Raw genomic sequence first — 16864 nt, 5'->3', positions numbered from 1 at the left:
GTGTGTACCTGGGATTCCTGAACTCTTTTTTCCTCTGAATGTGGTTGTTTGTGTCAAAGTCTCCATGTAGATTCTTCTCATACAGCTTCTGGATCTTCACCTGTTGACAGAAAACCAACATATCTGGTAGGTAACACAGGAGTCAAATCCCCACTAGTAGAAGTTCCTAATACAAGTTCCTAATACCTCAGGGATATATTTGGTAACCAGGGAGCCGGGCCAGTCAACTGGAACCTGGGGGATCCACTATGATAAATGATCCTTAAACGGACAAGATGGAGGATTGGAATGTAATGACACTACTGTATCTACAGTACTCAGAACAGTCAGTTCAATTGGCCCAAGTACTAGGACAACGGAAGTGTTGAACAGCTCTTCTTCGGAGAGACAACGGCAGTGACGGCTGTTCAAAATGATGAGCTTTTACTGAACACAAGACAGACTAAACCCTGGCTCCGCATGGCCCCCGAGTCAAACAGTCCCTTCCTGTGTGTGTGTGCTGGTGTTAGATGCAGCCTGAGGTGAGGGATATCCAGATAGTGATTCATCATCACTGATTCACTAGATACAGGGGTGTTAGGGTGTGTTCACACCCTGAGGCAACGCTATATGGTGCTGAACCTGTTCAGTCAGCCACACCCTCACCTGCCCCAACACCTACCCAACAAGAGTTACATTCACTTCACTAAGTTTGGCAGACTTCTCCCTTTTACAGATCGGGCTAAGATTTGGGGAGGATACGCTAATCCTAGATCTGTGCATAAATGGCAATGTCCTACATAGGAATGCTAGCTTATTTGTGAGGAAAACGTTGGACCAGAGTCAGAAAGGCTGTCGAGAGAGGAGGATTGTGGACTGTGACAGAGTGCTGAGCACTGTGAGATGACCTGCTGGTCTTTTCCTACATGTTGATGTTATTCTCTCACTGGAGGACTCTGCTCTCCAGCAGAACACGGTGGAACATTTACTAACTACTGCAGAATGCTGCTTGTCTGGCAGCTGGCATTGAACCAAGCTCAGGCATTGGCAGGAGAGGAAATGTACTACCTGGAAACCAGTGTTTATCTCATACCCAGCCCAATTCCAGTAGGCCATACACCTACCTGTCCTGCCTCCAGTAGGCCATACACCTACCTGTCCTGCCTCCAGTAGGCCATACACCTACCTGTCCTCCCTCCAGTAGGCCATACACCTACCTGTCCTGCCTCCAGTAGGCCATACACCTACCTGTCCTGCCTCCAGTAGGCCATACACCTACCTGTCCTGCCTCCAGTAGGCCATACACCTACCTGTCCTGCCTCCAGTAGGCCATACACCTACCTGTCCTGCCTCCAGTAGGCCATACACCTACCTGTCCTGCCTCCAGTAGAACTCAAGGTCCTAAACAATATCATAACCGCCATCGATAACAGACAGTACTGTGCAGCCGTCTTCATCGACCTGGCCAAGGCTTTCGACTCTGTCAATCACGGCATTCTTATTGGCAGACTCAACAGCCTTGTTTTCTCAAATGACTGCCTCGCCTGCTTCACCAACTACTTCTCAGACAGAGTTCAGTGTGTCAAATCGGAGGGCATGTTGTCCCGGAACTCTGGCAGTCTCTATGAGGGTGCCACAGGGTTCAATTCTCGGGCCGACTCTTCTCTGTATACATCAATGATGTCGCTCTTGCTGCTGGTGATTCTCTGATCCACCTCTACGCAGACGACACGTTTCTGTATACATCTGGCCCTTCTTTGGACACTGTGTTAACAAACCTCTAAACGAGCTTCAATGCCATACAACACTCCTTCCGTAGCCTACAACTGCTCTTAAATGCAAGTAAAAATAAATAAATAATCTTCAACCAATTGCTGCCCACACCCACCCACCCGACTAGCATCACTACCCTGGACGGTTCTGACTTAGGTATTTGTAGTTGTCCACATATTCTAAGTGTCTGGTTAGACTGTAGACTCTCCTTCCAGACTCACATTAACTTCACTAGGGTAGGGGGCAGCATTCGGGAATTTTGGATGAAAAGCATGCCCAAATTAAACTGCCTGCTACATTTGCACACACTGTTCATAGATTTTTCTATTGTGTTATTGACTGTACGTTTGTCTATCCCATGTGTAACTCTGTTGTTTGTGTCGCACTGCTTTGCTTTATCTTGGCCAGGTCGCAGTTGTAAATGAGAACTTGTTCTCAACTGGCCTACCTGGTTAAATAAAGGTGAAATAAATCAAATAAAAATACATCTACCAGTCCTCCCTCCAGTACACCATACACCTACCAGTCCTTCCCCAGCAGTCTACTACTTGTTGACAGAGAGCTTACTGTGTCATTGCTAAATTGGAGGTGCTGTAGGTCAGTGTGACAAATGTGATGGTTGTTTAAAACAGGTGACTAGAACCCTTTAGAAAAATAGGAATTGCACAGGTACGCAAGAGTGATAGCTAGTCATATAGCTCAGCAGTTCAGGTGACTGGTACAGGTAAGTAGGGCTGTGAGTACCTGTAGGTGACTGGTACAGGTAAGTAGGGCTGTGAGTACCTGTAGGTGACTGATACAGGTAAGTAGGGCTGTGAGTACCTGTAGGTGACTGATACAGGTAAGTAGGGCTGTGAGTACCTGTAGGTGACTGATACAGGTAAGTAGGGCTGTGAGTACCTGTAGGTGACTGATACAGGTAAGTAGGGCTGTGAGTACCTGTAGGTGACTGATACAGGTAAGTAGGGCTGTGAGTACCTGTAGGTGACTGGTACAGGTAAGTAGGCCTGTGAGTACCTGTAGGTGACTGGTACAGGTAAGTAGGCCTGTGAGTACCTGTAGGTGACTGATACAGGTAAGTTGGGCTGTGAGTACCTGTAGGTGACTGGTACAGGTAAGTAGGGCTGTGAGTATCTGTAGGTGACTGGTACAGGTAAGTAGGGCTGTGAGTACCTGTAGGTGACTGGTACAGGTAAGTAGGGCTGAGAGTACCTGTAGGTGACTGATATAGGTAAGTAGGGCTGTGAGTACCTGTAGGTGACTGGTACAAGTAAGTAGGGCTGTGAGTACCTGTAGGTGACTGATATAGGTAAGTAGGGCTGAGTACCTGTAGGTGACTGGTACAGGTAAGTAGGGCTGTGAGTACGTGTAGGTGACTGGTACAGGTAAGTAGGGCTGTGAGTACCTGTAGGTGACTGATATAGGTAAGTAGGGCTGAGTACCTGTAGGTGACTGGTATAGGTAAGTAGGGCTGTGAGTACGTGTAGGTGACTGGTACAGGTAAGTAAGGCTGTGAGTACGTGTAGGTGACTGGTACAGGTAAGTAGGGCTGTGAGTACGTGTAGGTGACTGATATAGGTAAGTAGGGCTGTGAGTACGTGTAGGTGACTGGTACAGGAAAGTAGGGCTGTGAGTACGTGTAGGTGACTGGTACAGGTAAGTAGGGCTGTGAGTACGTGTAGGTGACTGGTACAGGAAAGTAGGGCTGAGAGTACCTGTAGGTGACTGATATAGGTAAGTAGGGCTGTGAGTACCTGTAGGTGACTGGTACAGGTAAGTAGGGCTGTGAGTACCTGTAGGTGACTGATATAGGTAAGTAGGGCTGAGTACCTGTAGGTGACTGGTACAGGTAAGTAGGGCTGTGAGTACGTGTAGGTGACTGGTACAGGTAAGTAGGGCTGTGAGTACCTGTAGGTGACTGATATAGGTAAGTAGGGCTGAGTACCTGTAGGTGACTGGTATAGGTAAGTAGGGCTGTGAGTACGTGTAGGTGACTGGTACAGGTAAGTAAGGCTGTGAGTACGTGTAGGTGACTGGTACAGGTAAGTAGGGCTGTGAGTACGTGTAGGTGACTGATATAGGTAAGTAGGGCTGTGAGTACGTGTAGGTGACTGGTACAGGAAAGTAGGGCTGTGAGTACGTGTAGGTGACTGGTACAGGTAAGTAGGGCTGTGAGTACGTGTAGGTGACTGGTACAGGAAAGTAGGGCTGTGAGTACCTGTAGGTGACTGGTACAGGTAAGTAAGGCTGTGGGTACCTGTAGGTGACTGGTACAGGTAAGTAGGGCTGTGAGTACCTGTAGGTGACTGGAGCAGCGTCCTGGTGGTTCAGGGGGGATCCGGATCTTGTCAGGTGACATGTTCCTCACTTTCTCTGAGAACAGAGCTGGGGCGGAAACACAGAAAAAGAACCAATCAGAAGAGCAGACTACAGACAGTCTAGTAGCTACATTCTTCAGAGGTGAACCCAGAAATCATGTCTGTAAAACTAGTGTGTTGAATCAACATGTTCAACTCAATTCTGAACTGAAGGTTGTTCTGCATGCGTGTGAGGTGTTCAGGACCATCTGGTCCTGGTATGAGACCTAGTTACCACACCCAGTCAGGGAGGGTATGTTGGGGCTTGTGTAGAGAAGAGAGGATGCCCTTTTTTCAAACTCTTCCCTCCTTTCTCTCCTCTTTCTTTCTTTCTTTCTCTGACTCCAGGCCAGGCATCCTTCAGTCTAAAGCCTCATCAGTGGGAGGGCACTTTACAGTCACTCAGCACTGTCAATCTATCACAGGCTTTAAATGGTTGAGCAAAAATGTGTGTAAACTTTGCATGTGAGAACAGATATGTAAGGTACAAGACTGAGCGTGAATTTAGATGATAAACATTTCTATCAGTTAAACCTCTAGGACCACGACACCGCAGACGTTCTCCTTTAGCCTGTATCGTAGGTCACATACACTATGGTGTGTAGGCAACAAGCTCCTCTATGTACCCAACACATTCCAGGCTCCCTCCCCCTCCCCTCAATCTCTTTACTCTCTTCTTTATTTTCAAACTTCTCGCTCTCTCTCTCTCTCTCGCCTTGTTGTTTTGTTTGATGCCAAGGTGGAAACAAAAGCAAACCCCGAACCCTCACACTATCCTGCTTGACCTACCCTCTCCTCTCCCCCTCCTCCCCACCGCATCCTGCCTTGTCTGTAGGTGAGAGGGGTATGACAAACCCCTACAGGGAGGGGTAGGGCGTTACCCTCTCCTCTCCCCCCTCCTCTCTCCTCCCCACCACATCCTGCCTTGTCTGTAGGTGAGAGGGGTATGACAAACCCCTACAGGGAGGGGTAGGGCGTTACCCTCTCCTCTCCCCCCTCCTCTCTCCTCCCCACCACATCCTGCCTTGTCTGTAGGTGAGAGGGGTATGACAAACCCCTACAGGGAGGGGTAGGGCGTTACCCTCTCCTACTGGCTAACTGCACCGACAGGACTGTGCACACGACACACTCAGACACATACAGAGATACACACACACATAAGAGAGTAAACAGACAGAAGCCATTACAGAGTCATGATGTACTCAGTGACAACAACACACTAAACACAAATATGCACTTGGCTGCAAGCACACTAATGAGCAGTAGAAAATACCATACCGAGTCAGACGAGTCATACGTCCTAGAATGCTTTACATGAACACAGCCTGCAGTGTGTGTGTGAGGTAACAGGAACATAGCAGACAGCGGTCTGAATCACAGCTCTCTAAACCACAAGAGGTCCCAGCCCTATATGATCAACTCTGACTAGGCCTACCTCAAGCTAGAGGTGTTCACGGATCCCATTTTTTTTTGGAAAATCAATACCCAGGTGCAGAATTGTTTTGGCGATTCGGATTTCAGGTGCAACAGATCAGACCCAAAATATGTCAGAGATGAGGGATGGATCCAAAAACTGAAAGAAAAAAAAAGTTGCACTCCACACTGCCCTTTCCCACCTGGACAAAAGCAACACCTATGTGAGAATGCTATTCATTGACTACAGCTCAGCGTTCAACACCATAGTGCCCTCAAAGCTCAGGACCCTGGGACTAAACACCTCCCTCTGCGACTGGATCCTGGACTTCCTGACGGGCCGCCCCCAGGTGATGAGGGTAGGTAGCAACACATCCGCCATGCTGATCCTCAACACTGGAGCCCCTCAGGGGTGCGTGCTTAGTCCCCTCCTGTACTCCCTGTTCACCCACGACTGCATGGCCAGGCACGACTCCAACACCATCATTAAATTTGCAGACGACACAACAGCGGTAGGCCTGATCACCGACAACGATGAGACAGCCTATAGGGAAGAGGTCAGAGACCTGACCGGGTGGTGCCAGAATAACAACCTCTCCCTCAACATAACCAAGACTAAGGAGATGATTGTGGACTACAGGAAAAGGAGGACCGAGCACGCCCCCATTCTCATCGATGGGGCTGTAGTGGAGCAGGTTGAGAGCTTCAAGTTCCTTGGTGTCCACATCACCAACAAACTAGAATGATCCAAACACACCAAGACAGTCGTGAAGAGGGCACGACAATGCCTATTCCCCCTCAGGAGACTGAAAAGATTTGGCATGGGTCCTGAGATCCTCAAAAGGTTCTACAGCTGCAACATCGAGAGCATCCTGACTGGTTGCATCACTGCCTGGTACGGCAACTGCTCGGCCTCCGACCGCAAGGCACTACAGAGGGTAGTGCGTACGGCCCAGTACATCACTGGGGCTAAGCTGCCTGCCATCCAGGACCTCTACACCAGGCGGTGTCAGAGGAAGGCCCTAAAAATGGTCAAAGACTGTTCTCTCTACTACTGCATGGCAAGCGGTACTGGAGCGCCAAGTCTAAGACCAAAAGGCTTCTCAACAGTTTTTACCCCCAAGCCATAAGACTCCTGAACAGGTAATCAAATGGCTACCCGGACTATTTGCATTGTGCCCCACCAACCCCTCATTTACGCTGCTGCTACTCTCTGTTTATCTTATATGCATAGTCACTTTAACTATACTTACATGTACATACTACTTCAATTAGCCCGACCAACCGGTGCCCCCGCACAGTGGCTACCCGGACTATCTGCATTGTGTCCCACCACCCACCAACCCCTCTTTTACGCTACTGCTACTCTCTGTTTATCATATATGCATAGTCACTTTAACCATATCTACATGTACATACTACCTCAATCAGCCCGACTAACCAGTGCCTGTATATAGCCTCGCTACTGTTCTTTTTCACTGTCTTTTTTACTGTTGTTTCTATTTCTTTACTTATCTATTGTTCACCTAATACCTTTTTTGCACTGTTGTTTAGAGCCTGTATGTAAGCATTTCACTGTAAGGTCTACACTTGTTGTATTCGGCACACATGACAAATAAACTTTGATTTGATCTTAGTTATAGGTAGGTATTCAGACCTCTCCAAATGGTCAAACATAACTATCATACACATCCATCCTCTCTCCCATAAAGTAGAGTTTGGGCGTGACACGGGAGATTAGTGTTGAATTACATCATGTGTGTGAAATTTGGCACCTGGATGTGGGGTTGTACGTGTGTACACACAGTTTCCCTCTCTGACACACACACACACACACACACACACACACACACACACACACACACACACACACACACACACACACACACACACACAGTAGAGGGCGTGATAGGTAGCAGGGGTTGGAACCGGTTCAGGGAACAGAACCGAAAACCGGACAATAACAACATTTTTCAAGGAACAGAATCAGAACGGGGGGGGGGGAAATGGTTCTGTTCCGAACTAAACGATTGGAAAATGATTTGCGTTTCAACCCCTGATTGGTACTACCGTTTAATGGCCTAATAGAGCAGTGTGTTCTCTCCTGCTCTGAACACACGTCAATGAACAATTATTACAAATGATTTAAAAACATGTCAACTCCGATCTTTTCAAATTAGCATATGTTGTAGCCTAGACCCTATTTTACATCATCTAAGGTATCTGTGTTGGGCCCGTCATCAGCTGAGACACAACGTGCTCTTGAATACAGGGTGGGTGTCATGTTTAGGCTGATAAATGTACAAAAATTTAAAAACTTCTACTTTCAAAAAGGTACCACAAAAATGGTTGGAGGTCCACACATCAGAGAATGTTGACCTGAATGGAAATATCTGTTTTTTTTAAAAAAAATGATACTGTCAATCCTCCATAGGAAACCTATTGAAATCATAGACATATAGATAGTAGAGTAGACATGACCATTTAAGTTTACATTTGATGGTGGGTGGACTGGGGGCCATCTTTGTGGTAGTAAATGTACCAGCTAAATCGTGTGACAGCAACTATGTGAGCTTATTACAGTATTATAGACAGCATGTCCTGGGATTTCCTATGATCTTCTATTTAGAAGAACCCCTTACCGTCTAACGACTCTTGTGTTACATGCGAGTGCTCATGAGAGTCTCAGCTTCCAAATAGCTATCAATAGTTTGTAGCTCAAATCATTCGGACTCTACAGACGTTTTTGTAAAAAAAAAAAAAAAAAAAGACCCGGTCCTGGGACCCTTCGGGATCCGCCCTTGTCTCAAACACCGCTGGAGCTTAACCTCCGTTAATCACACAGACTAATAGGTGGTACCATTAGGATGCAGAAGCAATAGGCAAATCCAATGGTACAATCCAGAAGTCTGTAGCTCAAACACGGGGCGGCAGGGTAGCCTAGTGGTTAGAGGCAGGTAGCCTAGTGGTTAGAGGCAGGTAGCCTAGTGGTTAGAGCGTTAGACTAGTAACCGAAAGGTTGCAAAATCGAATCCCCGAGCTGACAAGGTAAAAATCGGTCATTCTGCCCCTGAACAAGGCAGTTAGGCACTATTCCCAGGCCGTCATTGAAAATAAGAATTTGTTCTTAACTGACTTGCCTAGTTAAATAAAAGGTAAAAACATTTTTTATTATTATTTTTTTTTAAACACGCAATGTTAAAAATGAGTGGGACTGGTTGGGTTAAGAGCATGTTGTGTCTCAACCAATGGCAGGCACAACTCAAAAACTTCAGATGTAAAATAGGGTCTAGACTACAACATATGCCAATATGAAAAAAATCTGAGTTTACAGGTTTTAGATAATTGACGTTAAAAGGTAAAAATAAACAAATGACATTGAAAAAAAGATGATTATAAAATAGACAACCTTGTTTGTAAGCTTTTAAATGATATCAAACACAACTACGATATTCCAGTGATGAAGACATGGAAGTCTCATAGTATGGTGGGGTATGCAAAATGGGTCAACTCTGAGCACCTTTATCTCCTGAATGTTATGGCATAAAAGTCCCTTTCTGACCACTTCTTCCATGGGGAAATATGTATGGGAAAGCTTGGTTTAAAATCAAAAGCGATGCTGTCAAAATGATTGAATTCAAATGGTTTAACCCTATGACACATTTACAAGCTGAATTACCCAGTCTGAAGACAAAGACTTATTGAACTCCCATCTACATCAGTTACTCATTAAGTCAAACCAAAAGCACGGTTTGGGCATCTAATGTTCAATATAAATAAATATTTAACACCAAGTTTGTATTGTATCTGTCTGTATCTCAAACACGTTGGTTTGTCTGTTTGGGTGTGTGTGTGTATACACTCACCGACCAGCTCATTGGGGTCTCTCCTCTCTGCCTCTGGGATCTCCTGAAGAGAACACACAGAAGGGGAGTTTCACATCACTCACAGAACCATGGACTGTCCTGGATCTCCAGGAAGCATAACATCGCAGCTGCTGTCGATGTTGATGCACTGTCAATTACACCAGTTAAACATCTTGGTAAAATGTCCATACCAGTTATACATCTTGCTAAAATGTCCATACCAGTTATACATCTTGCTAAAATGTCCATACCAGTTAAACATCTTGGTAAAATGTCCATACCAGTTAAACATCTTGGTAAAATGTCCATACCAGTTAAACATCTTGGTAAAATGTCCATACCAGTTATACATCTTGCTAAAATGCCCATCCCAGTTATACATCTTGTTAAAATGTCCATACCAGTAGAAATCCACTAATTTGAGCTGAAAGACGATGGCCAGAGCTTACCCGCGATGTTGCACAATGATGTAAGTCAATACGTTTTAGTCAAAATATGATATATTTGGGCTTGAAGTGCCAAATTTAAACGTCTGACTTCGGATGTTTTCGTGAGTCTTATGCGCAAATTTTTTTCATGCCTACGTTTAGTTTAAGGGTTGGGATTAATTGCAACCTAGCAGCATGGCAATCACAAACACTGGCTGCAAAGTGATACATAGCTGTGCAAATGCATTGATACAGTGCCTTCTGTATCATTTTGTTACGTTACAGCCATAATCTAACATTGATTAAATAAAATACAAATAGTCAGAAATCTACACACAATACCCCCATAATGACCAAGCAAAAACAGGTTTTTAGAAATGTTTGCAAATTTATTGAAAATAAAAAACAGAAACACCTTATTTATATAAGTATTCAGACCCCTTTCTAAAAGACTTGAAATTGAGCTCAGGTGCATCCCGTTTCCATTGATCATCCTTGAGATATTTCTACAACTTGATCAGGATCAAGGCAAAGATGAACGGAGCAAAGTACAGAGAGATCCTTGATGAAAAACTGCTCCTGAGCACTCAGGACCTCAGACTGGGGTGAAGGTTCACCTTCCAACTGACTAACCGGTGCCCCTGCACATTGACTCTATACCGGTATCCCCTGTATATAGCCTCGCTATTGTTATTTTACTGCTGCTCTTTAATTAATTCTTACTTTTATTTTTAACTTGTCTATTTTTTACTTAAAACTTATTTTTCTTAAAACTGCATTGTTGGTTAAGGGCTTGTAAGTAAGCATTTCACTGTAAGGTTTACCTGTTGTATGTGGAGCATGTGACAAATACCATTTGATTTGAAGAGGGCAACGACCCTAAGCACACAGCCAAGACAATGCAGGAGTGGCTTCGGGACAAGTCTCTGAATGTCCTTGAGTGGCCCAGTCAGAGCCCGGACTTGAACCTAATCGAACATCTGTGGAGAGACCTGAAAATAGCTGTGCAGCCACGCTCCCCATCCAACCTGACAGAGTTTGTGAGGATCTGCAGAAAAAAAAAGGGAGAAACTCCCCAAATCCAGGGGTGCCAAGCTTGTAGCATCATAACCAAGAAGACTCGAGGCTATAATCGCTGCCAAAGGTGCTTCAACAAGGTACTGAGTAAAGGGTCTGAATACTTATGTAAATTCTGCTGTTATTTTACATTTTTTTGAGCAAACATTTCTAAAAATCTGTTTTTTTCTTTGTCATTATGGGGTATTGTGTGCAGATTGATGAGGGGGGAAAAACAATTGAATCAATTTTAGAATAAGGCTGTAATGTAACAAAATGTGGAAAAAGTCAAGGGGTCTGAATACTTTCCAAATGCATTGTAACTTTCATTAGCTGGCTAAGGTTAGCATGCGAGCTAGTTACTGACAGCTGTCAGTCAGTGGCCTATTTGTTGTCATTTCTCTGCTACACGTGGAAGTTACCACAACGTCCCACCCCCCCAATTCCTGAATAAATATTAGCAGCCTGCGTCAGTCTTCGAGGTGGAACCTAAATTACATTTTCTGCTCTAGGACAGGAAGTACTCTAAATAGGTGCGGCAACTTCCTCTGAGGTGGGCCTTTAAAGGGATACTTCAGGGTTTTGGCAATGAGACCTTTAATCTACTTCCCCAGAGATTTCTAGTGAAAACGGGCTTGGCAGGAGGTGGGGCGATCTGAGCTGCTTCTAAAATATGGCCCGTCTTTGCCAGAACTTGGGCCATAACACAGGTTCAGCAGTTAGGAACAGTGCTCTTATTCACTGGAAGATATACACTTTCTGCCACCCAGTCACCTAGCAATTGCATGGACACATCCAAGAATTGTCATGAAGAGGGCCTGATGGCCAAACTAAGTAGGACAGGAGGACCCAGGAAGGGGTGTGGTTACCAGAGGTTCTTCCCCCCCCTGCCCCCATCTCACTGTAATGAATGGCACTTTCAGCCAGAGAGGAAACTACAGCAACAGAACTAACAGCTCGGCCAAACTGACATTATTCTGGGTTACTGCATATTCACTATGGGCAAAAACACAGGTCACGGGGGTAGAGAGGGGGCAAGAAACAATCAAACAACCCCCACTCTTTCTCCACTGTCCCTGACGCGATCAAGAGACAAATGTGACACATATGGTGACAACCCCTCCTCCGCCCATCGCTTTCCACCCCACTGCCTTCCACCCCACTACTTTCTCATTGACCAAGGAGAGAAGGAGTGTTGGTTCCATCATGGTTCTTCTAGTCTGTGGCAGTAGTCCACTCCTGGTCCCTCTAAAGAGAGCAGGCCAGAGTAAAAGTATCCCACCATATACATCCTGCTCTATAAATGAATCACCTTCATAAATCCATTCTATTACTACTGTTATTTGACACACAAATACATCTAACACAGATATGTCATTTTCTCAATTCAATCTAATCAAAGCCATTGCATATGCAGTGGATAGGAGAACGTAGTGGCTAGATAAATCAACGCTTGCGCAACAAACAAGCTATTACCAGTAAGTTTTGGCTAAGAGTTGAAGACGTGTTTGAACAAACTGCTAAGCGTTTAACTCTCTTAGATTACCAGTAAGCAATGTGCAACAGTCACAAGAGCCTACTGAGTTTGAGTTTATTTTTATTTTTACAGGGACAGTGCACTTTAATCAACGTTTCAGTAAAAGTGCCGGTTTTAGCCAGCCGGTTAATTTTCAACCGCAGTCCCTGGGCAGGTTATTAAAAACAATTACAATATAGACAATAGCAACATAGAACAAGCAAGACATAGCAACATAGGACAAGCAAGACATAGCATACAGACAGAGCAACATAGGATACATCAGAGCAACATACTGCTAGATACATCTCCTTTACAGAAACTAGCGTCATCTAAACCCAACACTAGATGACTTGTAAGATACAATAGGAAGTACGTAGCAGATGAAGCACAGTTACACAGTTACGGAGTTCGGCCCTTAGGACAAAGTGGGGACCAATGGTGTGGCTGACAAGGCATTACTCATAATAGTGGGTCTCAGCACTAAGGCAACAGTAGCTACATACAGGATCAGATCATAAGACAGGGAGAAAACAAGTAGCAGCTAGTGAAAACACATTACGGATTAAGTCTTTGTCAGGTTCTGGATCGGTTTACCACAACTCACCTCTGACATAAAGTCAACACATCTCACCAGTCCTCCACCTGACCTGACCCCCCCCCCCCCCCAAGACACACAAACCTCACCAGTCCTCCACCTGACCTGACCCCCCCCCCCCCCCCCCCCAAGACACACAAACCTCACCAGTCCTCCACCTGACCCCCCCCCCCCAAGACACACACAAACACACCTCACCAGTCCTCCACCTGATCTGACCCCCCCCCCAAGACACACACAAACACACCTCACCAGTCCTCCACCTGACACCCCCCCCCCCCCCCCAAGACACACAAACCTCACCAGTCCTCCACCTGACACCCCCCCAAGACATACACAAACACACCTCACCAGTCCTCCACCTGACCTGACCCCCCCCCCCAAGACACACAAACACACCTCACCAGTCCTCCACCTGACCTGACCCCCCCCCCCCCAAGACACACAAACCTCACCAGTCCTCCACCTGACACCCCCCCAAGACACACACAAACACACCTCACCAGTCCTCCACCTGACCTGACCCCCCCCCCCCCAAAGACACACAAACCTCACCAGTCCTCCACCTGACCCCCCCCCCCAAGACACACACAAACACACCTCACCAGTCCTCCACCTTACCCCCCCCCCCCCCCCGCAAGACACACAAACCTCACCAGTCCTCCACCTGACCCCCCCCCCCCAAGACACACACAAACACACCTCACCAGTCCTCCACCTGACCTGACCCCCCCCCCCCCCAAGACACACAAACCTCACCAGTCCTCCACCTGACACCCCCCCAAGACATACACAAACACACCTCACCAGTCCTCCACCTGACCTGACCCCCCCCACAAGACACACCTCACCAGTCCTCCACCTGACCTGACACCCCCCCAATACACACACAAACACACCTCACCAGTCCTCCACCTGACCCCCCCCCCAATACACACACAAACACACCTCACCAGTCCTCCACCTGACACCCCCCCCAATACACACACAAACACACCTCACCAGTCCTCCACCTGACACCCCCCCCAATACACACACAAACACACCTCACCAGTCCTCCACCTGACCCCCCCAATACACACACAAACACACCTCACCAGTCCTCCACCTGACACCCCCCCCCCCCCACCAAGACACACAAACCTCACCAGTCCTCCACCTGATACCCCCCCAAGACACACAAACACACCTCACCAGTCCTCCACCTGACCTGACCCCCCCCCCAAGACACACCTCACCAGTCCTCCACCTGACCCCCCCAATACACACACAAACACACCTCACCAGTCCTCCACCTGACACCCCCCCCCCCAAGACACACACAAACACACCTCACCAGTCCTCCACCTGACCCCCCCCCCCCCCCCCAAGACACACACAAACACACCTCACCAGTCCTCCACCTGACACCCCCCCCCCCCCAATACACACACAAACACACCTCACCAGTCCTCCACCTGACCCCCCCCCCCCCAAGACACACAAAACTCACCAGTCCTCCACCTGACCCCCCCCCCCAAGACACACACAAACACACCTCACCAGTCCTCCACCTGACCTGACCCCCCCCCCCCCAAGACACACACAAACACACCTCACCAGTCCTCCACCTGACACCCCCCCCCCCCCAAGACACACACAAACACACCTCACCAGTCCTCCACCTGATCTGACCCCCCCCCCCCAAGACACACACAAACACACCTCACCAGTCCTCCACCTGACACCCCCCCCCCCCCAAGACACACACAAACACACCTCACCAGTCCTCCACCTGACCTGACCCCCCCCCCCCCCCCCAAGACACACAAACCTCACCAGTCCTCCACCTGACACCCCCCCAAGACATACACAAACACACCTCACCAGTCCTCCACCTGACCTGACCCCCCCCCCCAAGACACACAAACCTCACCAGTCCTCCACCTGACACCCCCCCAAGACACACACAAACACACCTCACCAGTCCTCCACCTGACCTGACCCCCCCCCCCCCCCAAGACACACAAACCTCACCAGTCCTCCACCTGACCCCCCCAATACACACACAAACACACCTCACCAGTCCTCCACCTGACACCCCCCCCCCCAAGACACACACAAACACACCTCACCAGTCCTCCACCTGACCCCCCCCCCCCCCAAGACACACACAAACACACCTCACCAGTCCTCCACCTGACACCCCCCCCCCCCCCCAATACACACACAAACACACCTCACCAGTCCTCCACCTGACCCCCCCCCCCCCAAGACACACAAAACTCACCAGTCCTCCACCTGACCCCCCCCCCCAAGACACACACAAACACACCTCACCAGTCCTCCACCTGACCTGACCCCCCCCCCCCAAGACACACACAAACACACCTCACCAGTCCTCCACCTGACACCCCCCCCCCCCCCAAGACACACACAAACACACCTCACCAGTCCTCCACCTGATCTGACCCCCCCCCCCCCAAGACACACACAAACACACCTCACCAGTCCTCCACCTGACACCCCCCCCCCCCCAAGACACACACAAACACACCTCACCAGTCCTCCACCTGACCTGACCCCCCCCCCCCCCCCCAAGACACACAAACCTCACCAGTCCTCCACCTGACACCCCCCCAAGACATACACAAACACACCTCACCAGTCCTCCACCTGACCTGACCCCCCCCCCCAAGACACACAAACCTCACCAGTCCTCCACCTGACACCCCCCCAAGACACACACAAACACACCTCACCAGTCCTCCACCTGACCTGACCCCCCCCCCCCCCCCAAGACACACAAACCTCACCAGTCCTCCACCTGACCCCCCCCCAAGACACACACAAACACACCTCACCAGTCCTCCACCTGACCCCCCCCCCCCCCCAAGACACACAAACCTCACCAGTCCTCCACCTGACCCCCCCCCCCCAAGACACACACAAACACACCTCACCAGTCCTCCACCTGACACCCCCCCCCCCCCCCCCAAGACACACACAAACACACCTCACCAGTCCTCCACCTGACCTGACCCCCCCCCCCCCCCAAGACACACAAACCTCACCAGTCCTCCACCTGACACCCCCCCAAGACACACACAAACACACCTCACCAGTCCTCCACCTGACCTGACCCCCCCCACAAGACACACCTCACCAGTCCTCCGCCTGACCTGACACCCCCCCAATACACACACAAACACACCTCACCAGTCCTCCACCTGACCCCCCCCCCCAATACACACACAAACACACCTCACCAGTCCTCCACCTGACACCCCCCCCCCCCCAAGACACACACAAACACACCTCACCAGTCCTCCACCTGACCCCCCCCCCCCCCCAAAGACACACACAAACACACCTCACCAGTCCTCCACCTGACACCCCCCCCCCCCAATACACACACAAACACACCTCACCAGTCCTCCACCTGACCCCCCCCCCCCAAGACACACAAAACTCACCAGTCCTCCACCTGACCCCCCCCAAGACACACACAAACACACCTCACCAGTCCTCCACCTGACCTGACCCCCCCCCCCCCCCAAGACACACACAAACACACCTCACCAGTCCTCCACCTGACACCCCCCCCCCCCCAAGACACACACAAACACACCTCACCAGTCCTCCACCTGATCTGACCCCCCCCCCCAAGACACACACAAACACACCTCACCAGTCCTCCACCTGACCTGACCCCCCCCCCCCCCCAAGACACACACAAACACACCTCACCAGTCCTCCACCTGACACCCCCCCCCCCCAAGACACACACAAACACACCTCACCAGTCCTCCACCTGACCCCCCCCCCAAGACACACAAACCTCACCAGTCCTCCACCTGACCCCCCCCCCAAGACACACACAAACACACCTCACCAGT

General features: G+C 49.0%; 1 protein-coding gene across 6 annotated transcripts in view; it reads right to left on the bottom strand.

The window, feature by feature from the left end:
• Nucleotides 1-16864, bottom strand: part of LOC120046091 (SAP30-binding protein-like) — a 31379-nt gene that overhangs the window by 6420 nt on the left and 8095 nt on the right. For all 6 annotated transcript variants that reach the window (XM_038991037.1, XM_038991039.1, XM_038991038.1 and 3 more), the window contains exons 4-6: nt 9389-9431; nt 4049-4137; nt 9-100 (exon numbers count right to left, since the gene is read on the bottom strand). In XM_038991037.1, the coding sequence (XP_038846965.1) occupies nt 9-100; nt 4049-4137; nt 9389-9431 (224 nt within the window). The remainder of the gene's footprint in view (nt 1-8; nt 101-4048; nt 4138-9388; nt 9432-16864) is intronic.

The sequence above is a fragment of the Salvelinus namaycush genome, chromosome 4 (genome assembly GCF_016432855.1).
Source record: "Salvelinus namaycush isolate Seneca chromosome 4, SaNama_1.0, whole genome shotgun sequence".
Classification (NCBI taxonomy): Eukaryota; Metazoa; Chordata; class Actinopteri; order Salmoniformes; family Salmonidae; genus Salvelinus; species Salvelinus namaycush.
Note: the sequence above shows the minus strand (reverse complement) of the source record. Positions and strands in the feature narration are given on the sequence as shown.